The following is a 26,284-nucleotide window of genomic DNA, read 5'->3' on the forward strand; positions in this document are numbered from 1 at the left end:
GATCCACTGTATTCTCCTGGTAGGGGCAGAGTTCGTACCACAGACCTTGAACGAACCCTGTTGTCAACAGATATGGACCCTATCTCCTTTTTCTCAGCACAGGACTCCTACGTTTTTAATAGCTGTGTGACAGGAACATGCCCACCTGTTGAACTGCTGCCTGTCACACTGCTGTTCAAAGCACAGCAACTCTTGTAGGAGAAAGAAAAATACAAATGTGACCTTTCTTCAACAAGGCTATTAACTGCTGCCAGATTTTTAAACTATCTCCTTTCTTGTTTTATGACTGATTCACAGGTGCACATAACCTTGCTAAACTACTCAGTACTCGATGACTTTGTAAACTGACCTCTGTTGAAAAGAAAGAAAAAAAAGAATCCTTCATTTGCACAATAGAATGAGATGGCATAGCCTTTGAGAGTATTATGAGCACAGTGAATCACTTCAGACTATGGAGATGAAGAGGAAGTCCTCACATAAAACCCTGGGAAGTAGAAATCTAGTATATCAAGGGAAAAAAGGTCTAGATGGTTGTACCCTGGAAGTCTAGTTTTCGTTTCTGCAGGGAATGGTTTCTAAAAATGTGATTCTCTGCCTGCAGTCTGAAGTGGAGTAGTATTTTTCATCCAAATGTCCACTTTTGTATCATGAGCATATTGCCTTTTGTATCATGAACATATTGTCTGAAATTGGAGGGAAAACAACAGGAGGGAATCACAAGAAAAGAGGGATGAGGTAAAAAGCAATAAATGGAGGGGAACGGCCCCCGGTTAAGTTGCCCTGAGCTCTCCTCGGAGGGAAGAGGCTGGAAACAAAAATCAGATTAAATTGAGGGAGTGGTGATGTTTAACCCTCGAACTCCCAAACAAAGTTGGGTGAAATTTCTAAATGGAGGTTGCTGTTTTTTTTTTAGAGTTGAAAGCTAAAAGGTGTTCTCCCCGAGGAACTTTGTTTTGCCAAATGTGGGGCTTTCTCCAAGTACTAGATATGGCCTTTCTGCGCTTTCTAGATCTTTTGTGACCCAATTTTGAGGGTTTTGCCCCTCAGTATTGGTTTTGTTGTATGCTGGAACTTTATCAGCCGCTTTGTGTTGTGAAGAAGCGAGATAAAATCCTCAAATAAGCAAAGCAGTATAGGAAATGGCACATCATTTAACTATTCTTCAGAAATACCCGGTAGGCTGACAAAATGTTAAGCAGCTTTGGGGCTGGGCAAAGAGGGCTCGTGGACATTTAGGACAACACTATGGAGGGGGAAAAAATTCTGCACCTATCAGTAGAGATGTTATACTGGGATGTAATTTATCGATATCATTTAGCCCCTATTAAAGGGATAGGGTGTTTATTTCCTGCAAACTGTTGGCAAGCATATAACTTCCTCACAGGAACTGATAGAAAGCAATACAGGGCCATGCTTATTAAAACTAGGTCTGGCCACCAGTCATGAACAAGGTGTCTCCAGAGGGATTGAAAGGTTGCCTGCCTAATGCATTGCAGGCCTGGCTATTAACATGTGATCAGCAGCGGCCAGTTGCACAGGCCTGAAATAAAGGAAAGGAAAATGTACGCACCCAGGCTGATCACTCCGCAGTAGGCAACGATGACTGGCCTGTCTGAATGAGCTCGTCAGCCTCTCCAGGCAACATTTCCACTTCCTGTGCCCTCCCTCCAAACACAAATGTGTTTTTTTGCGGTGTTCATCCTTGCCCAGAGCTGCACACCAGGGATTCTTTCACTGCGTTTTTCCCTATTCCTCCATTAGTCAACCTTCAATGGCTTGGCAGCTGAGTGTACTGACTCCACTAAGACGTGATTCTTTTGACGTGGTAGAAGGATGTGGTATATATCAAAATTCTAACGGTGGTGTTGCCGTTTTTGGACCAGCTCACACACACGTGCAAAATAGACGTGTTAGAGACACGCATATGGCAGCCCTGCCAGGAATAGCCATTCTGAGAATAATTGGGGGGTGGGTGGGCTTTGAGTGGCTGGACGGGTTTGTAGGACACAACACAGGGAGCTTTTTCCAGGCCCTGTCCCTGTTATTCTGAGGCCCTCACCAGGAAGCTACCAGTTGAGCTCTGTTCCTTTAAAACTGGCAGAGGAGCTGCGTGGGGGTACTCTGACGTGGCTGGATTCTGCCTTTTGCTGCCAAAATAGGGAAAAGGCTGAAATGCTTTAAAAGGAAAATCAGCGGCACCAAGCAACCAGGCTCTGACATCACTGACAGCCCCCTCCTCCTCCCTTCCTCGCTGCCTGCATCCACGTTGCCGTGGCAAGCTTGGAGTATAAACAACATCCAGGGCATGAATGCTTTTGAAGCGGCATCTCAGGGGTGGGAGGAAGAGCTCTTTGAGTTTGAAATGCATCCATTCAGTTCCCTTTCTGCAATTAGCCTAGCAAAGGGAGGATTCAGGCCAATGCCCAGCTTGTCTCAGGCCCCGCTATCTAATGCGCAGCCACCATTTGCAAACCACATCCCTCCCCCCCCCCCCGGAAAACACCATGGGAACCTCTCAAAGGATACTTGTTCAGGGGTCAATTGCTTGCTATAGCTAGGCTGAATTGTACCATAAAACAAGGACCGCTACTCTGCATGAGGAGAATAAGGCATCTTGTAGCTAACTCTGCTTCATGCAGGGCTTCTGTGAACAATAGACAATTTCAACAGAGGAAAGATTTCCCACGCATCCCACTGAACCTGTTGGAATTTCTGTTGTAGTGTTTTTAAGAAACACTGCCAGGGATCATAAGAGTTGGAAGGGTCCACAGAAGCCATCTAGTCCAACCCCTGCTCAACCTGCCTGGATCAGGCCTAAAGAAAGCAGTGATAGTGAACCTTTTCGAGACCGAGGCCTTTGAAATTACAACCCAAAACCCACTTATTTATCCTACAAAATGCCAACACGGCGAATTTAACCTGAATACTGAGGTTTCAGTTTAGAAAAAAAGCGGCTATTGGCTCCCAAGGCATGCTGTTACTTCCGGGGAGTAAGCTTGGTGGTAGTCCAGTGCTGGTTTTGCTTTGAAGCAACCATGCAAACTCTTCCAACAGGTGAATCATTGACCCTAGAAGGGTTTTACCTTCAGTAAGCAAGGTCCATTGCTGGGGCAACTGGAAGCTTTACTCCCAGGTGAAAGGATCACGCTCTAGTTCTTTGCATGAAAATCAGTGGGGTTTAACAGTGCTTAACAGGATTACCTACACTGCTTCCCCAAAATTAGGTCTTAGGTTTAATGCTAATAATCGATCCCAGCAGCCCAGGCCAGCCTAGATGTGTGTGTGTGTGGGGGGGGGGACTCTGCGCGTGCCCACAGAGAGGGCTCTGAGTGCCACCTCTGGCACCCGTGCCATAGGTTCACCACCACTGTTCTAAACCCTTAACCCCGCAGGCTGTACCCCCAAATCTCCAGTAATTTCCCAACCTGGATCAAACCTGGGACTTTCTGCATGAAAAATGGATGCGCTATCCACGACCCACAGCCCTCTTCCTGCCTGTGCAACACAGACTGCCCTGGGTGTTGTACCTAGGCTAGGGAGCAATTACTGTATGCACTTAGTCCTAGAGAAGTGATGGCTAACTCCATGGCATCGGGTGCCCAAGAGGAGTGGCACTCTGAGCCCTCTCTGTGGGCACGCAGTAACACAGAAGTTCCCCTACAGCCATGGTGGTGGGGAAGTCGTCCCCCCAACAACATCTAGGGCTGGCCTGGGCCACTGGAGACTTGGATGTCGCGTGCACCCCAGCTGGCAGGAGGGACTCGGCTGAAGGGTCCCTGGATGCCTGTGCTCCAGCGGTGAAACTGCTGCCTGGGGTGAGTGGTGGTGGCCCGGCAGAGATGCTAGAGGGCGCAGAGGCCGCAGCGATGTGCTCTGAAGGACTTGCCTGGAGGCTACAGCTAGGCTGGCCCCCCGCTTGAGGGGATTGAGTTCAGGTTAAATTGCTGCTGTTGGCACTTCTGCAATAAATAGAGTGGGGTTTGGGTTTGCAGTTTTGGGCACTTTCGGTTGTCAAAAAAAGGTTAAAAGCCATCGCACTGGTTTGGAAAGAAGAAGAGAAGAATTTGGGATTTATAATTCCCCACCTTCCTCTCCTGTAAGGAGAGACTCAAAGGTGGCTTACAAGCTTCCCTTTCCCCTTCCTCTCCCCACAACAGACACCTTTGTGAAGTGGGTGGGACTGAGAGAGTGCTGAAAAACTGTGACTCAGCCCAGGGTCACCCAGCTTAAGAGTATGCCAGGAGTGTGGGAAGCACATCTGATTTACCAGATAAGGCCAGAATCAATCTGCTCTTAACCACTACACCACGCCGGTTTAGATAGGAGAGGGACCTTAGCAGGTATAATGCCATAAAGCCCACCCTCCAAAGACAGTCCATTTTTTCTCCAGAGGAACTAATCTCTGTTGTCTGGAGATCGAATTGCCTGAATTCCAGGAGGTCCTCCAGGTCCTGAGGAGATCGATGATCCTTAGTTTTTTGTAAAAAGGTTCTTAGGAGAGGAGTAGATGCCCGGCAAAAGCGGTTGTTGTCAGTTTTCCTATGGCTGCATGGCCTGGTTGTCTGGCTGGCTTTGCCCGAATATTTCACCTACACCTGTGGCTGGCATCCTCTCAGAGGCATCTGGACATGGTCTACCCACATCCCATGCGGAGGGAGGGGAGGTGAAGGAGGAGGGAGTGCCATGCAAGGGAAGGGGAGGGAGGGGTGGCATGCAAGGACGGGAAGGGGAGGGGCTGCGTCTGGACACGGGTCTCACCCACTCTACCAGGGAGGAGGAGAGAGGAGTGGCATGCAAGTGAACGGGAGGGAATGAGGGGAGTGAGTGAGGGGTGGCATGCAAGGGAGGGGGGGGGGGAAGTGGGAGCGCAAAGCGCTAGGAGCAAAGCGTTAGGAGGCAAAAAACTCCTAACGCGTTAGGAGCAAAAAACTAGTTGAAAGCGTTAGGAGCAAAACTAAAGCAGACCACGGCCATGCAACCCAGAAGAAAAACCACAACGACCTCAGCTAATCTCCATCCTCATAGAAAACCATAGCCAGCCAAAGGAAACCTTTCGCGATTTTTTAGCTGCTGCTGAAGTCAGAGCAGAGAAGAGATAAAAGCTAGAAAGGAACCAGCATAGAATTTTCCTCAATGGATGCATTCATTAGAAGCCACTGGGCCTGAACCATTGTCTGGTGAGTTTCTGTGATCAGGATGTGGCGCTCAAAGGAGAGCAAGTAGAGAGAATTGGAATTGGGGAGCTAGCATTCAATTCCTCTGGCCATATTATGGCTCAGCTGACCCTAAGAACGCTGCAGTAATGGTGACCTTCCCGAGGGAGATGGAGGACGAGGCGGTAGGGATAGAAATTTAAAGTAAATAAATAAATAAAATAACAAATACGTACAGCTTGATGTTAGTATGGTCCAGAATCCTTGACTAGCTACTGATTTGGGAGACCCAGAGCACTAATCCCACCCCCTCTGCCAGGAAGAAGAATTTTGCTGGGTGACCCCCTCCCATCCCAGGGTTGTGTACGTTCGTAGGGATGGGAAATGCTAAGGAGGGAAGAACCCTGTTAGTAAGTCGTTTTGGGAAGGGAAGTTGTGTATAAATAGCTATATGAATAAAACATTCAGTAGTTGTTTGAGGTCCGAGGGGGGTATTTGGAGGCTTTTGCTTTTAAGGAAATCTTTTGACAGGTTTCTGTGGCTTATACTGGCTAATCAGACATCAGATCATCAGAGTCGGTATCATTTACAGACAGGTAGCAGCAGTTCAGAGGGGGTTTTTTTACATCACCTACTGCCTGGTCCTTTTAACTGGCATGGAGATATCAGGACTTGAACTTGGGTCCTTCCACATGTCAAACAGAGAGGTCTTCTACTGGAGCCACAGCGCCTTCCCTTCTCCGGTGAGCCACAGATTGTTCTCTACTTCCTAATCTTCCTCCCTGCACCCTCCCTCTTCAATCTACTGCCGCAAGTCCAAGCTCCATTCATATAGCCCTAGCAACAGGCATCTGGTATCCTGAGGAGCATCACTGGTTGCTATGGAAATGATGGGTACCAGAGAGTGAATTAGAGAGAGGCCATTGGGTGAAGCAAGGAAAAGGAGTTTGGATTGTCACAGAATTTCAGGAGAGCATCCCAACAGGTATCCCAAGATGCTTGATTTCTCATGTGAGAAGGTAAGGGAGCCTGCCAAACCTTCTAAGGAAAGGAAGTGATAAATGGGTTTCAGACCTTTAATAAAATACAGCTCAATCCTGACACCTGCTGGATATTCTGTGCTAATTTACTCAGTTACTCTGGTGAAGGATATCTGGATGCTATAATAATCACTGGAAGAAGTGGTACCGTAGCTAATAATAATGTGGACAGGTAGCTTGCCTAAAGCTTCCTGTTGAGTCTGTAGCAGCAAGAGTGGGATTTTACTCAGCCCCAAATCCAAGGTTTAGTAATTCACAGCTGTAGAGAAAACTGTGAGTCAATAGGGAGCCAAATACGGTTCTTTTAGAAAAAGAAGAAAATGAAATCTGTACATTATGATATATTTAAAAAGTGAGGTGGGAGAATAACCAGCATGTGAAAAGAATGGCAGCCAAAGACTGTTTTAAATAGAGCTAAGGAGCTTCTTATAGATGCTTTGCAGAAAAGGTAATGGTGGGGTGATCTGTTGCCAGGAATCCATGTGTGTGCAAATTCTGCCAGTGTACGAAAACAATTGTCCAGGGTGCTCCTAAATATTTATCTCTTATACCTCTCCTGTGCCTTTTCCTAATACATGATTCACAGCCACCAGCATCTGGGCTGCAGAAACGTTGTCAGTAATGTTAAACTGTATAATTTAATGTATTGTCGAAGGCTTCACTGGCTGTTGTTAGTTTTTCTGGGCTGAGTGGGTTTTCCAGGTTAATTTATTGTGGCGTGGCTATTGAGGGTTTTATGGTTAAAGTCATGTGTGGTCTGGTACTTTTAGCTCCCAATGTTTTGCCTGCAGATGCCAGACCACGGCCACACGGCTCAGAAAATCCACAATAGCCAGTATACACTTTTAAATTATGCAAATGAACTTTCTTATACTGGCTGTTAACCTCTTGCTTTAAATTCTGATGTAGTTTGACTTTTTAATTAAACAGTGTTGTTGATTTCTGCCCCCACAGTGTAAGGTCTTAAGTGCAAGAGAGATTTTCCTAAGAACAGGCAAGATAGGTTGAGAAATCCTCACATCAAATCTGCCCCCACAATTATGAATTCATCCTACACAAGTCACTGTTTTCAGAGCACTGCACAGGGCAGAGAATGGACACAGAGAACTTTTTTTCCCTCTCCCCAAATACTTGAACTCAAGGACATCTAATGAAGTTGATGGTCACTAGGATTCAGGATGGATAAAAAGAAATATTGCTTTACACGACGAGTAATTAAAATGTAGAATTTGCTGTCAGAGGATGTCATGGCCACAGGTATAGATAGCATGAAAATGGAACTAGACCAGAGGTGTTCAACTCTGGCGCTTCAGATGTTCATGCACTACAATTCCCATCAGCCAATTGGCCATGCCAGCAGGGGCTGATGGGAATTGCGGTGTGAATCCATGAACATCTGAAGCATGCATTACACCCCTGGACTAGATGGATTCATGGAGGAGAGGTTTATCAGTGGACGCTAGCTATGGTGACCAAAGGAAACCTCTGTATGCAGAAGCAGTCACTGAAGCCCAATCTTCCCTTTCCACCTTGATTGACAGTAGCGTCATGAGGCTTGGTCAGAAACAGCACAGTAGGAGATGAAATATGGAATGGGCAATGGGATAAAATGTTTGCCTGCAGCAGTGGCTTAATGGTTAAGAGCAGGTGCACTCTAATCTGGAGAACCAGGTTTAATTCCCTGCTCTGTCACTTGAGCTGTGGAGGCCTATCTGGGAACTAGATTAGCCTGTGCACTCCAACACACGCCAGCTGGGTGACCTTGGGCTAGTAGTCACAGTGGTTTGGAACTCTCCCAGCCTCACCTACCCCACAGGGTGTTTGTTGGGGAGGGTAGAAGGGAAAGGAGATTGTAAGCCCCTTTGAGTCTCCTTACAGGACAGAAAGGGGTGGAGTATAAATCCAAACTCTTCTTCTTCTGTGCAAGATAGCTTGGAAATGAAGGGCCAATTAACCCAAACTGAGTGCAATATGGGAAGCTCCACTGAAGGTGCAGCGTAAGCAAAGTTCCATTCCTTCCCTAAGGAACTTGGGGACAAGATCAGAGTCCAAACTAGCCATTTCTCCTTTGCAGGTAGGAGTCCCTGTGGCAGGTATGTTCCGTTTATACTTGACAGCATCCCTGATTAGGAGCCATGGTTGTTGGACCTAAAGATTTGAAGGCACTCCTCCTCCTGCTGGTCCCACGGCTGCCTAGAAATATCACGACGAGTCCAATGCCTTCTTGCTTGTGGCAGCCTGTATGACTATTCCCACCTTGTGGGCCTCTGATGAAGTGTGCCAGGTTTCAACCAACTCTGGCCAATTCCTACTGCGTGTAGTGCACAGCGTGGTGTGGTGGTTAAGAGTGGTGGACTCTAATCTGGAGAACCGGGGTTGATTCCCTGCTCTTCCACATTAAGCCTGCTGGGTGACCTTGGGCGATCTTACAATTCTCTCAGTCCCACCAACCTCACAAGGTGCCTGTTTTGGAGAGCGGAACAGAAGGAGTTTGTAAGCTGTTTTGAGACTCCCTGACAGGAGAGAAAAGTGGGGTATAAATCCAAACTTCTTCTTCTGCCCATCGGGCCAGCTTTTGTCCCATTCTGCTGATCCTTATTGCTCGTTATTCTTCTTGTGTAAGCTGGATCCAGAGCTGCTTTTGGTGAGAAACGGGAAAGCAGCTGCCTTCTATAACTATCTTTCTGGCTGTTTATAGTGAGATATAAACTTGTTCCTATTGTCTCAGTCTCTGACTAATAACCACCAAGGATCAGAGAAAGGCACATCCTGATCCCTACCTCTGCACATAAAGACAACGGGACACCCAAGAAATTCATGAGCTTTTAATGAAAGGGACAGCCAGTCAGTACATCGAGACTTACGATCTTGGGCAGGCCCTGCCAAGAGCTTGGCTTCCCAGGGCCAATGCCTTTCTTCTTCCCTCATCACGTCTGTGAGAAACCACTTATCTGGTCATCAAGAAGTCCTTCATTTTTGGTACCCATGAAATAGGAACAAACCGGTCTTGGCAACCCTGCCCCCATCAAGTTGTCCATGATTTTTGACTCTCAGAAAGCAAGCGTAGGGACTCATTTCTTTTTCCCCGCAGCCAGCTCTGCCTCTCTTTCTGCGGCCTCTGCTGCCAACCTCTCTTCGCGCTCCTTCAGGAAGACGCCGTATTCTTCTGCACTGAGCCTACGAGGGAAGGTGAGAACAGAACAGATTATTAAGCGTGGTGCTTCCCTGTAATAACAGGCCCACCCACCCACCCTTTCGAACCGGCCTGACAAAGGGTCTGCTCCTGTCTCTCTGCCCAGAATACTCTCGGCACCTTTCTCTGCCAGTTGGCAGCAGCTGCAGGTGGCTTCTCTATTTTTATTTATTTATTTATTTATTTTTTAATCTTATATACCGCCCAACCCCCGAAGGGCTCTGGGCGGTGAACAACAGTAAATTACATATAGGTTTTAAAAAGCAGCAGTTAAAAGCAGCAGATAATAACAACAATGCCCGCAATAGTACCAATTAAATGCTCCCAGAAGGGGAGGAAAAAAGTGGGGCCCATAGGTGGTAATGGCTCGAAAAGCAGGAGGGTGGAGGGGGCGCTCATCAGCGGCTGGACACTCCAAAAGCCCGGTGAACCAACTCAGTTTTGCAGGCCCTGGCGGAACTCACCAAGATCCCGGCGAGGGGTCGGACAGCTGGAGGAAGAGTGTTCCACGAGGCAGGGGCCAGGGCTGCAAAAGTCCTGGCCCGCAGGGAGGCTGCCAGCCGCGTCATTGAGGGGCCAGGGACTAATAGTAGATTGGCTCTGCTGAACGTGCAGAGGCCTAGTAGGGGACATATAAGGGGTAATGCGGTCGAAGGTATGAGGGTCCCAGGTCAGCAGAAGGCCTTAAAGGTAAGTACCCATACCTTGAAGATGATCCGAATTCAACCGGGAGCCAATGCAGGCTTACGCGAATATTGGTTGAATATGGTCACGAGGTTTCGCGTGAGCAAGCGGTCACGCGATTTTGGACCAGTTGTAATCTCGGATCAGCCGCAAGGGTAGGCCTGGCGAGCGAAGCGAGTTACAATAGTCCAACCTGGAGGTGACCGTTGCATGGATCACCGTGGCCAGGTCCGTGTGGGAGAGGAAGGGAACCAGCCACCGGGCCTGTCGAAGATGGAAAACGAACCCGGTTATATGGGCCACCTGGGTCTCCATTGAAAGAGATTTAATTCAGGTGGACCCCCCAGGCTGGCGGACTCGAGGGGCCGGGCGCCAATAAGGCCCCTCCCACACCGGGCGGCTGGAAATTTCCACCCTCCCCACGCCAAGCTTTCAGAGGATCTCCGTCTTCGATGGATTAAGTTTTAACCTGCTCTGTTGCAACCAACCAGCAACCGCCTCCAAACAGTGCTGGAGAGCTGCAGGGGCGATGACCGCCTCTCCATCAACAGAATGAGCTGAGTGTCATCAGCTTACTGGATGACAGATCAGCCCAAAACTCCGCACTCAGCTGAGCAAAGGGGTCGCATGTAGATATTAAATAACAGCGGGGACAATAGCGCTCCCTGAGGTACCCCACAATGAAGTGGGCACCGTCGGGAGGCCTGGTCCCCACACCACACTTGCTGACTCCGATCCCGGAGGAACGAGGCAATCCATTGAAGGACAGTACCCTGCACTCAGGGAAGCTTGCTGGCGGTGGGTCAATAGGTCATGGTCGACCATATCAAACGCTGCGGTCAGATCTAACAATACCAACAGATCTAACAATACCAATAACAATACCAATTTATTTTGGTTTTCATCTTCCCTTAAAACAGCACAGAAACACAAGGACCCCCAGCCCCTTTGAACACATTGATCATGACACCCCCCCCCCCAAGAAGTCAAAGAAAGAAAGGCTACCTGTCCTCTGACTTTCTGATCCCCCCCTCAAGACATCCTAGAGATACTCACTCTTTCACCACCTTGATGCCCAACGATCGGGCAGTTCCTAGAAGGGATTTGATGACTTCCTCGAGCGTCGAGTCATTCAATACAAAAGAGGGGTCCTGAGACTTCACCAAGGCGATTTCATACAGGTGCTTCAGAGTCACCATCCCAGCTACTTCGTGCCCTGCAAAGCACAAAGATAATGCTAAACCAAGCTGGCAACCTGGTGGTGGAATCTCTCCCATGATGCAAATCTGTCTAGCCCAGGGGTCTGCAACCTGTGGCTCTCCAGATGTTCATGGACTACAAATCCCATGGACTACAAATCCCAAGTGGCCATGCTGGCAGGGGCTGAAGAAAATTGTAGTCCATGAACATCTGGAGAGCCGCAGGTTGCAGACCCCTGGTCTAGCCCCTGATAGTCCCATCAAATTTAAATCAAAATTTAGAAAGTCCGGCCCATGGTGTCGCTTGTGAGAAGGCGTTCTCCCCCATTCACCACAAAGTGAGTGGGGGTGTGTGTGTGTGTGAGTGAGTGAGAGAGAACAAGAGATTTCACACAGTAGAATTACACTCTTGAGTCCTGGGGTTTCCAAACTTGTATCCAACAGTGAGTGCTCAATAACTTTGAATTCTTTACTGAAGCTTCAGTAGTGTCATTTGCAGAGCAGGCTGACTGCACACTGCAAAATGCATTTCCAGCCCCTGCCACATCATTTGGAAAACAGAAAATTAGCGATGCCCAACAGGTATCTCCTATAATGGCAGTAAAACCACACCAAGCCCTCATTCACGTAGTACCCCGCAGCTTAATCTACCCTTTGCCTTTGTCCCCAGTCAGTTGTCATTTTTGCCTATTCTGGGCAGTTAAATATTCAACCACTGCAGCTCTGCACAACGTCATCCAGATCAGTTTCTGGAATGCCTCAAACTCAAGTGCTCACAGTTGAATTGCATGATATTCCAATCAAGCCCAAACCCACTGTGTATAGGCAAGAGAGATTTTAAAATCAGATGTTTATTATTTATTTTTATTTATCTTATTCATTTATGTCCTGCCTTTCCCCCCAGTTTATATCATTCTCGTCTCCTTCATTTTCTCCTCACGACAACCCTGTGATGTAGGTTAGGCTGAGAGAAAGTGACTGGCCCAAGGTGAGCTTCAACGGTTTGGGTAGCATTTGAACCCAGGCCTTCTAGATACTAATCTGATACTCTTAATTACTGCACCACGCTAAGAGATTCCAAAGGCCCTCCTAAAAAGGTTCTGGCTTGTGAGCCCTTCAAAATGGTAACAAAGATGGTCTTAATTCATCTGGGATGCTGGCCTCTAGGGCTACAGCTGCTACCAAAACCACCCCTGAGTGAGCAGCAGCAGAGTGAACGTTTGCCGGGGTCGGCACAACCAATAAATGCAGAGAATAGCTGCTGCACAGACTCTCATTACATCTACCTTTCTGAACAGCATAATATCCATCTTACTTGGATTCAGTTTCAGCCCAACAAATGGCCTTGCAGAAACAATCGTTTTAGACCAAAATTATACCTTTTATGCTGGCTGTCTGGCCTGGATGGCCCAGGCCGGCCTCATCTCGTCAGATCTCAGAAACCAAGCATTGCTGGCCCTGGCTGGTACTTGGGTGGGAGACCACCAAGGAAGTCTAAGGTGGCCATAGAGAGGTAGGCAATAGCAAGCCACCTCTTCTCATCTCCCAAGGGCTGTTTCCGCATGGGCCCCAGGGATGGCAAAAACGCCCAAGCAGCGCGGAAATGCCACTTTTGAACCTCGCTCCATGAGTGAGGTTTTTCAAAAGTGGCACCTTCCAGCCGCTGCCGTGCGAACAGCAGAGGCTGGAAGGTGGCGTTTCCCTCCCGTCTTCCCCAGCCGGCTTACCTTCTCCTGCTGGCTTCCATCATATTGTGAAGGCCAGGGGACATGCCTCCGTCTCCAGAGCCGTCGCTCTGGCCAGGGGGGCGTGTCCCCTGGCCTCCACAATGTGATGGAAGTCAGCAGGAGCAGGTAAGCCGGTTGGGGAAGGCGCAGCCTGTGCGAAGGCTGCACCTTCCCCTGCACCCCTACCGGGACTGTCTGTGCGAACTGTCCCAATGGGAGAGGGTGCATCGGCATAATTTATGCCGATGCACCCCTGCTCAGCACCCATGTGGAAAGGGCCAAGGACTCCAAATGGAGTCAGCAAAACAGTATTTTGATCCCAAAACCTTACTCGTGCTGATTTCGCCTCCGCTCTTACAAGGCACCAAATAGCAAAAGATCTTCTTTGCTACAATGACTTGTGCCACAATGAAGGGTTGAGAAAACACTCTCAGTTCCCAATGATGAAATGTGTTGGTGCCCAGGCCACCTAGCAGCTGAGACTGTTCCAGATCTTCCACCCACACTGTTTCCCCTCCTCATCCCCAGGCACTTTGCTGTCCCATCCTAGGATTCCCATCTCTTACCAGGGTTTGTTGCACCTTTTTCGACCCCAGCTGCTGACAGCAGAAAATAGGTGGCCGTGGGCTTGTTAATCTGGATCTCGTATGTTCTGTTGGACTGCAGAAAAAAAAATCCCCCAGGAAACGGTGAGGGAAAGAAAAAGAAGAGTCAGTGGTGCCCCAAAGATCTCTGGCAAAGGTACAAGGACAGTGTGTTGGCGTCACAGCAAAGGTGTAGCTCCAAGGGAGAAGGGGGGGTGCATGATGCACTGGGTGCACACCCCTGTGAGGGCGTGGCAAGGGCGTTCCGGGGGCGGGACAGGGGTGGGTGGAAGCATGGCAGGGGCGGAGGATGCACCAGTGCACCGGGTGCTTTCCCCCCTTGCTACGCCTCTGCGTCACAGTGCATGCTACTGTGTGTGCACATGTGCATGCTGGAGTGACAGAAGAGCATTTCCACCAAAGTAGTGTTATTTAGATGAGATGGCTGGGTGTTTTCCCTTGGAAAAGAGCATACTGTCTTTAATCCCAAATAGTGGCAAACACTGAACATAGATTAAGTCATGTAACAAAGTACTATTCCTCCTTGATTGTAGTGGGGATACCAGGAAATCAAGCATGTAAAGCCAAAGTCCTTCCAATATTAGGGTTAATCAACGCAACACCATGAATTTTAAAAGCCATCCAAACGGAATCTTCCTTAGTGGTGATAATTCCAGATGGGGCAGCCATTTTAGTCTGCAGCATGAAAATGCAACAAAGGCAGATTAAAGACTAACAACAGCTTCTTCCAGCATAAGCTTTTGAGAGCCAAGGAGCTCCCCAGAGATTTGTCTTCAGACAAGTGTTTAACTTGTTCACTTCATTGGATGTATTGTAGTGTTTATCCATCAGATGATGAAGAAGAATTGGGATTTAAACCCTGCTTTTCTTAACCATAAGGAGACTCAAAGGGGCTCACAAACTCCATCCCTTCCTCTCCCCACAGCAAACACCTTGTGAGGTAGGTGGGGCTGAGAGAATTGTAAGGTCACCCGGCAGGCTTCATGTGTGGATGGATGGATATTCCGCCCTTTTTCTGTCATGGATATAAAAACACGATACAACTGATACACTTTCTCATATTCTGCTTCATTGTTCAAAGTACAACAACATCAGAACCTATTTGAGAACTGTGTTACCAACAGGATTTATGCTCCTTTCTGATAAAATAAAAATGGCTAAGCTTCTAAATATCTCTAGTGTTGAAATCTCTGAAGCTGTTGCTATGTTTTTGCTCTGTGTACTGCAACTTGAGCAATAATGATCTTTTTATTGTATTTGAAATTCTTGGCACTGGTTTTATGCCTAATAAAGGTTTTGGATTTGGATTTGGATATAAAAACATAATTCAATGGATATACACTCCAATGCATTTGATGAACTGAGTTCTAACTAATGAAGTCTCAGGCTGGAGTACGATTTTGTTATCTTTATGATCTTTGTTATCTTTTATTCTTCCCACTGTTGCCCCACTGGAAAGAACAAAAAGACCGTCTCTTGGGTGTTCTTGAAAGAAGCCCATAGAAAAGCTTGTCATGCTCTGTGCCGAGGAAAGATGTGTGAGACCAGTGTGCAGATTCAGGTATAAAGCAAAAGCAACTGTGCTCTACAGTCGGAGCTGAGCCAGGGTCCTCAATGTCAGCTTTATAGTTTAGTTTTAGCAGAGGCCTTTCTTGAAAATACATCTCAGGAGCCATTACAGGCCGAACCTGAAGCCTTGAAAAGTCACTGCTCCTCTTTAAAACATTTCAAGCACATGCACACCCTGAACTGAAACCCACACATAGACATTGCCACGGGGATAACCAGGGACAAGTGCCCCAGACGGCCCCTGTGGAGTCACGTGGGGGGGGGGGGGTGGAAAATCACCCTCCACACTTCCAGGAAGGAGAGGGGGCATGACTGAGCCTGGGCGCAATGTGCAGCCCCGCCCCGAGGGGTTTTTGGGGCAGAGCCACAGCCCAGCTGGCCCCTAGACTGGGAGAAAGCCCCTGTCCCTAGGACAGGCTGGGGAGCTTTTGGGGGCGGGGCTGCAGCCCAGCCAGCCCCAGGGCCAGGGGCTGGTTGGACTGCAGCCCCGCCCCCAAAAGCTCCCCAGCCTGTCCCAGGGACAGGGGCTTTCTCCCAGCAGTGGCGTATCTACCTTGTCCCAGGGCGCCACTCTTCTGGTTATGTGGGAGGTGCAAAATCGGGCCTCCACGTGACCAGGAAGTCCTGCTGCCTCATCGTTTTCAGGCGTCCTCGACCCTGCCGATGTGTCATCAACATAGGCAGGGTCGAGGGCACCTGGCAGCAGTGGGAGGGGTGGAGTCTGGGGGTGTCCGGAGGCAATTTGTCTCTGGGCCATTTACCCCCGATATGCCTCTGTCTCCCAGTGTGGGGGCCAGCTGGCTGCAGCCCCACCCCCACCCCCAAAAGCTCCTCGACCAGTCCTTGGGTCGCAGAGGGATGGGCCCAGGAGGAGCACGCCACCCCGGAGGTAAATGGGGTGCACGTGGGATGGGGGCCTTTGTGGTGATGGAAAATTAAGATCTTGCCCCAGGCTCCGTTTTCCCTAGCTACGCATCTGACTCCACAACAATGGGGGAGAGAACTTAAACACTCTGTGATCTAAATTCCTTCACTTGTAAATCAGGGAATGAGTGTGGGCTACCTGGCAGGATTACTGTGAGTCCCTCTTTGCTTGAAATCCACACCATGGGATGTGCAACGGAGACCTAGAGCAATATTGTGAATCCCTTGTGGTAGAGCCTATTTCAGCAGAAGAACATCTCTACGCATTAAGTCCTTGGTTCAGTCCTAGTTGAAAGGATCAGGGGAAGAAGGCTGGAAAAGACTGAACTAGCCACTTAACTGGTCCTGGGTAAGTTGATCCAATTCCTTGGGTGAGGATATGGAATGTCCTCAAAGCGAACAGGGTAGCCTAGAGCAAGCTGGCTCTCTCTCTCATGCCAGCCAGCCAGCCTCACCCAGTTGCGAGCCACTGAAGCTCTTTAGCACAGAAAGCTTCACGGAGACCTAGAGCAATATTGTGAATCCCTTGAAACTGCGAGAGTACAGAATTAAGAAAAGGTTTCTCCTAGGGCACACTGACTTTTGAAAAGCCCACATTGCTGGTTCCCAGGGTTTTCTCAGCCGGGCAAGTTATGTCTATTTCCCAACAAGTTGTGTCTGTTCTCACCTGCACAGTAATGCGCGTGGGCAGTGGAATCCCCTCTTTGATGTCTTTCGTTCGCTCATTGAAATCCTTGCAAAACTGAGAGATGGGGATGCCTCTCTGGGGGGAGACAAAAGGGTATGAAGATGTTAAGCCCGTTCTCACGTACCAAAGATCCCCGCCCTCCCCTCAGAACTCCTGTCATGCCCCTAGAGGCACCCTCACTATTTTCCTTATTTAGGCCTCAGTTATATCTTTAGTTAGAATGGGCTTAGTTGGTTTTTTGTACAATTTCCTGTCCGAGGGAACCTTAGTTAGACCCTGTCCCTTTAAGAAGCCCTCTAGAGGCAAAACACTATAGCATTCTTATTGGTTAGCAGTTCCTGCTTTACAGTTTGTTTTAGTTCAGGTGTCTGGGAAAGGCTGGAGACAGCAATATCTCAGACGTTTAAGATGTAAAAGATCCATGATATTTTAAGTAATCCAGTTCCAACAGAATTGCAAGGAAACAGAGTCCAGGTAGAGGAGATCTCAGAAGCAATACAAGCAGGCTTCCTCAGAAGCAGTTAAGGAAAGAGTTGATGTCTGCAAGTTCTTCAAACCATCTCCAACCGTTTCCAGCATCGCAAGTATTCTTTATTTACGTAGACTTCATGGGAAAAGTCAGAGCCCTAAGCTTTCAATATTATTAAACCGTTTTTGAACTGTTACTTATTTGTCTGTGGGTCTTACACTCTGTTCTGGCTAAGGGCACGGCACCTGATTTTAGTTTGCTTGGGGAACAGAACAACTCTCCTCTACATGCTTGGATTGCCCAGCCCCTAAGCACAGTATCCTGATTTCTCCTTCCGCAACACTCCCAAAGAAATTTATTTTTCCTAAGCCATCAAGATTTCCCTTGCTGCCCAGAGCCACCTTTCTAGGAGTCAGCAAGCTCTTGGCTGGCCTTTACTACTGTCCCTCTGAAAATACATTTATTTATTCAGAGGTTTAACACTTTGTTATGGGGAGAAGTTGATCCTCTCATGCCAAGACTCACCCCAAAACAAGACTGACTTGAGCATGTACAGAGTAGTTCTCCATGCAATAACTCTTACTCCCAAACACCTTTCCACCAATACCCCGTGTCCATCCTTTTGGTCTCCACTGCATGTATTGGTCGTGAAGAACAGAATCTACTGATCCTCTCCAAAATAAGGGTTATTATGCCTAAGAAATTATGAGAACATTTAACAAGGGGAGGGGGGTACCTCATTTAATTATTCTAATGGAAAAATGTAAGGGGAAATGACAAAATACTATATTTGAGGATCGATGGCAAACATAGCTTTGTGCCTTGGACTGAGAAAAGGATATGAAATAGACTTTCCTTTATGCAGTCACACAGAGAAAGAAATAGGTACTGGCCTGTTTTCTAATTGGTTATGTTTTCATGGCATTGGCCTGTTTTTCAGTGTTGGTTTAATGGCTGTGTTTTATTAGTTGTAAGTGGCCTCAAGCAGGTCTCTGGAGAAGCAGCAAGTATGTTTTCTAAATGAATTGGAGGGCTTGAGTAAAGGAAGCAGCAGACAGGAATCAGTGGGAAAAGTCTGTATTGCAGAGGGAAGTAAGCTGTGGGGCTTCCCAGGGATCTGTATTGAGAATGGTGCTGTCAACCTTGTTTATTAATGACCTGGAGTCCTGAGATGGCCAATGAGGTGACCAAGTTTGCGGACAGTCCCTGGGGAAGATGCATGTGGAATGCAGAGAATTCCAGAATAATCTCTCCAAACTGGGCAGATGGAGCAACAGAATAGCAAATGCGGTTCAGTGTGAAAAGAAGCAAAATGGCAAGAACTATTTCTGTTGGGGCAGAAGATCCTAAATTCACCCACACACTGATGAGGGACTGAACTGGCAATTACTAACCTGGAAAAAGATCAGGGTATATAGCTCAATGACACCATCAGCTCAGTATGCTGGAAAAGGCACAGTCCATGTTAGGACTTGCAATTAAAAATAAAATGATCCCAGTGCAGCTGCAGGTTTATCAGAGTTGCTGCACTTGGAATACTGTGTAATTCTAGTCACTCTCTTTCTCAAAAAAGATATGGTAGAGCTGGAAAATGTGCAGAAAAGGTCAAGTAACATGATCAACCAGTTAAAGTACTTTTTCCTTAAAGGAAGGCTAAAGCATTTGGGGCTTTCTTGGTTGCAAGAGACAATATCGTAGAGGCTTAAACAGCTTTGCATGGGTTCAAGAAAATCAAGAGTGATTGTGGGGTTAGAATGTAGAATTAAAAGCTGGGAGACCCGAGATTATTCTGCAGTGCTGGTATTCAGTGGTTGACTGCTCTGAATGTGGAGATTCCAATCAAACCTACCTTGATTTCAATAAGGGCTTTGACAAAGTCCCCCATGATATCCTTGCAGAACAAAAGTTAGTAAAACATGGGCTGGACAATGCTACTGCTAGGTGAATTTGTAATTGGTTAACCAACCAAACCCAAAGGGCACTCACCAATGGCTCATCTTCATCCTGGAGAGAGGTGATGAGTGAGGTTCCACAGGGTTCTGTCCTGGGCCCAGTGCTATACAGTATTTTTTACCAGTGACTTGGATGATCAATAGGAGGGCATGCTAATCAAATTTGCAGATGACACCAAATTAGGAAGGGCAGCTATTAACCCAGAGGACAGGATCAAAATTCCAAACGACTGTGACAGATTAATAATTCATTGAGTAAAGATGGATTATTTTTCATCCTGAACCTACTGCCCACCAACTGTATTGGATGTCCCTGAGGCCTCTGTCCACTCTCTCAGCCCTGTGCCTAATTTTATAAACCTGTGCCTAACAACTCTGTACTGTCTCCTGATACCTATATTTTCTAGCCTGAGAAGTCCCAGATTCTCCAGGCTTTTATTGTGAGAAAGTTACTCCAACCCCCACCTTTGTTGTTCTCCTTTGTGTTTTTTTCATGCTCTGGATTCTAGAATATCTGTTTGGCAATAGTGACAAGAACTGTACACAGTGAACGAGGTTGCATCATAGCTCTATACAAGGGCATAACAATATTAGAAGTTTTATTCTCAGTCCTTTTCCAAACAGCAGTTGTTGCAGGTATGCCAAACAAACAAGAAAGTATTCACCCATGGGCAGAAGACAACAGAGAGGGACAGATGAATCTCCCTGGGAAGGGAGTTCCAAAGTATTAATGCCACAACTAAAAAGGCCCTTTCTGTCTCAGACGGCATCTGAAGTAGGCCTCTAAAGATAACTTGACTGGGGAAGTTGATTCATATAGCAGAAGGCGGTTCTTCAGGTATGCTGACTCCCAGGTGTATAAGGCTTTAAAGGTCAATAGTAGCACCTTGAATAGCAGCACAAAGAAGGCAAATCCCTATCCAGTAGAGCTTGTCAGATAACGTGTGACAGCAAGACAGGTCGAGAAAAGTAAATAAGAGAAGAAGATGAGAAGATCAAGTTACATAAGAGTTTGTTATAGTTGCTGGTGGCGGCTAGAGGCTTTAATTAAGGGTATCCTGGAAGAGGTAGGCTTTAAGGAGGCATCTAAGGGAAGATGGAGACGGAACTTCTTTAATTATTGAATGTCTTTTTTGTCCCATGAAGGCTCCCAAACCCAGGATCCACAGCACTTTCAGTGACCAAACACAACAAGGAGTCCTCTCTACCACCACAAAGACCACTCCCCCTGCATTCTGATGAAGAGACCCTTCCATCTGGGAGCTGGCAGAAAAGCAAGAAGACCAAACCTAACTAGAAGCAAGAAAGGCAACTTCTGCAGACTGGGCAGAACCACCAAGCAGAAAGGGCACGGCAAGTGGTCACTTCTCTTTCTTTTCTCCTGTTCTGTGCGGGGGGAAAAAACAGTCCCTCAACTGTTGGAGGGTGGGTGGTCTGAAGCTGGGATCCTGTTGCTAATAAGATTAAGTCAGACTTGTATTCAAGCACAGCAGAGAACACACACACACAAGGCCAAACTCTGTGACTGGCAGGCAGGGTAAGACCTTTGGGTTGCCCAGGCCAGTTATAAATACTAGCAGCAATCTGTCGTCTGACTTGGCCTACCCAGCAGAGCAGAATATCCTAACTGTGGGTCTGAAGGCCTCAGATAGTGTCTATACTCACCCAGGCTAGAGAGCACTTAATCTAGTTCTCAGAGCATTAAACCAGTAAACCTCTGAATACCAGGGCAGGAGGCAAAAGTCAGGGAAGGCCTGGGCCTCTACTAGGTCATGATTGTTGGTACTGTAGGGCAAATGGCTGGCCACTGGGTGAAGGGAAATGCTAGATTAGATGGACCACTGTGATCCCGTAGGGGTTTTCTTAATCGTTGCTATATTGCAGCCTGGCCATGAGGTCAGAAATAAAGAAACAGGCCGTGGCAGTGGGGAATGCACCCTCTATAACCAAAAAAGATCACAACAAACATTTTGCTGGGCATGGATAATTCCTAAACTAGCTCTCCCAAACTTTATCTGAAGTACCCCCTGTAGCTTAGAATGGACCTTTCTCATGCACCACCCACAACCTTCTTATTTGTGCTCTTTCCCCTCAAAGGACCATGGAGCTGCTGTCCCCCAACATCCCACACACCTGCATGGCAGCTGTAGTCATAGTCTGCACCATGGGAGCCATGGACGTCTATTTGGTGGAACAGAGTGCTGGAGCCCGACGGCTGGGTGTCTGCACACTGGCCCTGGCTGGAGACCTATTCTTTCTCCTGGTGTTGCGCTTTGCAACAGTGTGGCTGGGTGGTGAGGCGCGCCTGGCCCAGCGGGGGTATGCCATGGTGCTGTGGTTTCTCTTTGCGTTTGCCCTGGAGATCAAACTCTACTTCATTTACCAGCATTATGCGACGGAAGGGCAGGCTCCTGATCCACTAGCCCGGCATACCCTGACCCTACTGCTGTCCATCTGCATCCCTGCTCTCTATACAGTGCTGGGAGCCACCGAGCTGCTGGCCCAGGCCACCACCAGCTTCCGCAAGAAAGATGAACTACGCAGGCGCCTCTTTTGGGTGGTTTTGGACCTGCTGGATGTGTTGGAGATCCAAGCCAGCCTCTGGGAGCCGCAGCAGCGAGTGCTGCCCTTGTGGGCAGAGGGCCTGACGTTCTTCTACTGCTACGGCCTCCTGCTGGTACTCCCTTGTGTGTCGCTGAGTGAGCTGGGTGTACAGAACCCCCACTGCGGCACACTCTACCCCCTGCTGAGTCTGGCAAGCGTGAATGTGGCCACCATCTTCATCCGTGGGGGGCTGCTCCTTCTCTGCCATGACCAGCGCATCTCCTCCATCTTCATGGGGAAAAACTTCCTAGCCATTGCCTTGAAGAGCTGTGCGGTATTGCAGCACCACACAGGCACCCAAGCCGCAAGGGAAACATGCCACAGATGTCCCACATGCAACCAGTCCCTTGGACGCACCCGGACCACAGGTGAGCAGCAACACAGACACGTCCAAACCACAGCAGAAATACGCAACAGACAGTCCACAGCTGACTACAGTCATGAATATGCTCAAACCGCAGCTGGCCAGCCCAGCAAACATACTGCAAATGACCAGCTACACGAACAGGCTAAAGCCAAAGCCAGTCACAGAAATCCCACAGTTGAAATGCCCCTGGAACAGGCCCAGGTGACAGATGAACAGTCCCACAGAAGTGCTCAAACCACAGACCACCAGCTGCATAGACACTGCTGCATCAAAGAATCCAGCCACTACAGACACACCATCCAGCACTCACCGAGAGATCCAACCACCATTGGTCCCACCACTGACAGAGCACTCAGAACAGGTTATCGGGTGCAGCTCAAGTCTGTATGGAATGGTCCATGATACACTTTCATAGGGATGCTGCCTGACAAAAAAAAAACACACCTGCCTTTGCACACCTTGAGACCTACCGGGAGGGCAGAATCACAGTTTAGAGACACAGCTACCAGCAAGGCTGTCAGCCACCTAGATTAGTGGGCACAAAATCCAAATACACCAATGTTTATTCCACTCACAGCACTAAACACAGGCATCTGGTTGGCCGCAAGTGTTCTGTCATCACTTGTGGCAGGAGGGGAGGTCAATGACCAATCAGGATGCTCCAACTAGTCTTAGTGCAGAGAATTCAAATCAACAGGTCATCTCCAAATCACTTACACAAGAGATTTACAGTGTTGTTCTAGAAATATGTCTTGTATGGACTGCCCTTTTGCAATCTTAATCTCCAAAATATTCCACTACACACTGCACAGCCAATCTATAAAATTTAATGGGAGTGGCCAGGGAACAGTCCTGCAAAGATACTGTCCTTCTAACTTTCAAATGTTTAATCTACCTAATCCCTAAAAGGAAGCCACACCCACTACCATGCCCCTTCTGCTACAAGAGGAAGTCGATATTGCAACTAACCCAAGCACATGCTGCAATTACACCATTTTGCTTACAGCTGGATCAGGGTGGTTTTGGGGTCAGGGAGACCTGGCCCCCAGTGGGTGAAGCAATAAAGAAGAGTGCCTCTGAGCATATCGAGAGTGCCTTTTTCTTAACAATCAGTCACCACACTAAATGCCTACCTACATCTGGGGTTAAATGACAAACCCGATCAGGACATATTCCACAAAGGCTCAAGGTCCTGTGCCAGATGCTTCAATCATTCATTACTGGTTGTGCACATATTAATTCTAGCAAAGGACTGCTCCATGAAATTAATACAATGAACATTTTTCTAAAAATACACACCCACAGAGCACACTGTTGATCTTTGTAGTTCACTACCACAGTAAGTGATAATGACAAAAAGGGATTCAGAAAACACATGCTTAATTTATAAACCAAGGATCACAGAACTCCCAGGAGAGAGAGTGCAGCTACCAGCAAATCCCATGGCACTGAACTGCCATCAGCCTACAACAAGTCCTTCCAAGTGTATCCTCTGTACATAGAGTTGCCAACAACCTGATCAGGCTTATTGAGACTTCACTTATCAGCTAATATTATTTACATTCATCTGCCAATTCCCACATATTAAGTGTCTGTTGAGAGAAGAGGACATTTTTTCACCAGGTTGTTGGCAACCTTATATATATGCGACCCATCAGCAATGCAGGAACAAACCAACAAAAGCCTATGTTTGCCAAGAAGCCAATCCATGTACCAATATTATTACTAAAAACATTTCTATGCTGCACTTCCACCCAATTCAGGTTCCCCAGGATGTGGCCAGTTTGCAATTGAAAACACCATACTATGCTCAAGTTTAATAACCGTTAAGCTTGAGCTCAATGACCATTAAGCTTGAGCTCATACTACGCTCAAGCTTAATATCTTGTCATTCCATCATGATCCCATCCCATGCATACCTGCCCTAGGGTAGGCCCTAAGGGTGGTCCTGGAACAGCTTGCCCTGCTCGAATGATAGTCCGGATCACACCTGCAGGGTCCACTTTCTGTACTGCTTTGGCAGCACGGGAGACCTTCGACATGGTAATTCAGGTTCTGGGTTTATCTGGATTAGAAAAAAAGGCTAGTAAGAATGGCAGTGAAAGGGAAAGGAATGTATTGTAAAAATTACAATCTTATGGGGGGGCAGAGTAGGAAGAAGTTAGGATGTAAGATTATTCCTAGGTCTACAGCAATGCATATTATTGATGGGGCAGGAAGGATCTGTGCCAAAACTCAATCTGTCATATGCCACACAATTCTTTACTGATCTTCTCCAAGGATGTGCAGAAGCCCCCCATCCTCAAGTTCCTGAATATTTAGATTGGAGGGGGGGGAGGCCTTTCAGATCAGCAGAATGCATCTTCCAGACTTTTCCAGAATTAAATGGCCCGGCAAACGTAAGGTTCAAGAAGTAAATAAGCAATGAGGACATGCTGAATAAAAGTCTCAGGATTACAGCTTGGAATGCACTTTTTGATAAAAACTTCCTTGCCAATAGAAAAGTAACATTTGGAGAAAAATTGTACCTCTTTACTATTTTCAGGAAGGTTTTTTAAAAACAAACACACAACATTCCAAAATGCAATTGTTCCCCTGCAGAATGAAACAGTATACAGTCACCCCTTGCAACAGTCGCAACTTTCCACATGGGGTTTTGGCTGATTGCTAGTTGGTGCCGGACCCCACCCCCCAACATGAGCATGATTTTTAAAAAGACCACCTTGCCAGCCTCTTTGATTCACGCTGCCCCACCACACAAAAGAATGCCTTTAAAATGTTATGCAGTTTTCCAGATCACAGAGAGGTGCCCTGCCCCGATCCCTTGTGATGTGGAAGGAACAACTGTAGTGTCTTCTGCCCCCCAGGAAAGAAAGTCTTGTGTTATAGCCTGATCAGTCAGATCTCAGAGGCTAAAGAGGGCCAATACTCAGAAAGGAGTCTACCAAGACAGCAGAGGAAGGCAATGGCTAAGCACCTCCACTTCTCATTTGCCTTGAAAGCTGTAAGTCGGTTGCAACTTGCAAGCACTTTTACACACACGCAAACATTCTGCCACCTCAGTTATTGGCCATCCCATTACTGTTTCATTTTCTTTGATGTGTAAACCTGGCCATCAAAAAGGCTATGGAAAACGGAAAACTGAGGAGGATGTGGCCGGAATATATCAGATACATAATGTTAGGGAAAGAGACGTTTAGCCGCTGGAGAAACTTTCAATGCACGAACGAACTCGGAGCGGGGAACGGGTGTGCGGATTTTTCCATTTCGTTATTATAGATAAGATTATCTCATTGCGCTTAGCCTCTGGTAACCCAGAACCATTATTGCCACTCACTTCCGTAGACCCGCATTTACACCTGCCTTTCATCCATAGACACCCTGGTAGGATGCACAGCAGCCTAGACTCGCACTGAGTACAACGGTAACAGGTCAGATCAGTGCTGCTACAGAGATAACAGACTTGCACTGACAGCTTGGCCAAAATGGGGCGGGATACGGAAGTCATAATATACCCCGGGGAGGAGTACAACCCCCTCCCTTCAATCCTCTTATCCTCCCGTTTTACCTTTCCCTCTCTCCAACCTCAGCACGTCTCCTCCGTCTTCCTGGGCGACGCCATCTTAGGTCAGAGGTCAAAAACAGCCGGCATGCTGGGAAGCTGGAGCTTAGCCCGCAGGACCAGCGGCGTTCGTTTCCACGGCAACTAGTCAGTTCTAAACGCCCAGCAGCGTCCCTTTCAAATGGAAAGAAAAAGCTGTCTTATTCCCTTGCAGTTCTTCTTTTGCGTAATGAGCATTGAGGATGCACTTAAAAAAATAAAATAAAAGCCGATTATCATGCTAATGTAGAACATTAAAAAAATGGCAGCCGGCCAAAAAGGAGAGAAGGAAAGTTACGAAGCAGAAAACTAAGACAGATCAGTTAAACATAAACTAGACCCAATTCCTGTAATTATTGTGAAACAAGCAGTCACCCAACAAAAACGTTTCTGCATCTTAGTCTATCTGTTGAATATCATCCTGTCAGGCAGTTATTAAAGGGGGAAAGGGTAGAGAACAAAAACGTCATCTTTATTGACATTAAGGCATCAAAATGAGACTGCTGGGG

General features: G+C 47.5%; 2 protein-coding genes across 4 annotated transcripts in view; one reads left to right on the plus strand and one right to left on the minus strand.

The window, feature by feature from the left end:
- LOC125443083 (transmembrane protein 121-like) overlaps positions 1-23,254 on the plus strand; it is a 36,534-nt gene extending 13,280 nt beyond the window's left edge. For 2 of the 3 annotated variants that reach the window (XM_048514978.1, XM_048514985.1), the window contains exons 3-4: positions 20,350-20,556; positions 21,301-23,254. In XM_048514978.1, coding sequence (XP_048370935.1) covers positions 21,305-22,576 — 1,272 coding nt within the window. In that variant the 5' untranslated portion in view covers positions 20,350-20,556; positions 21,301-21,304 and the 3' untranslated portion in view covers positions 22,577-23,254. Of the gene's footprint in view, positions 1-6,154; positions 6,173-20,349; positions 20,557-21,300 lie in introns of those variants that run through there. The other variant, XM_048514994.1, reaches the window with a different exon arrangement.
- MRPL11 (mitochondrial ribosomal protein L11) lies at positions 9,004-25,861 on the minus strand. Its single transcript, XM_048515004.1, has 6 exons — positions 25,743-25,861; positions 24,094-24,239; positions 16,762-16,857; positions 13,563-13,656; positions 11,127-11,286; positions 9,004-9,370 (listed from the first exon to the last, which is right to left on the minus strand). The coding sequence occupies exons 2-6, from the start codon at positions 24,214-24,216 to the stop codon at positions 9,265-9,267; spliced, it is 579 nt and encodes a 192-aa protein (XP_048370961.1). The 5' UTR covers positions 24,217-24,239; positions 25,743-25,861; the 3' UTR covers positions 9,004-9,264.
- Positions 25,862-26,284: the final 423 nt, after the last annotated feature.

This window comes from Sphaerodactylus townsendi, linkage group LG01 (genome assembly GCF_021028975.2).
Source record: "Sphaerodactylus townsendi isolate TG3544 linkage group LG01, MPM_Stown_v2.3, whole genome shotgun sequence".
In the NCBI taxonomy this organism is placed as follows: domain Eukaryota; kingdom Metazoa; phylum Chordata; class Lepidosauria; order Squamata; family Sphaerodactylidae; genus Sphaerodactylus; species Sphaerodactylus townsendi.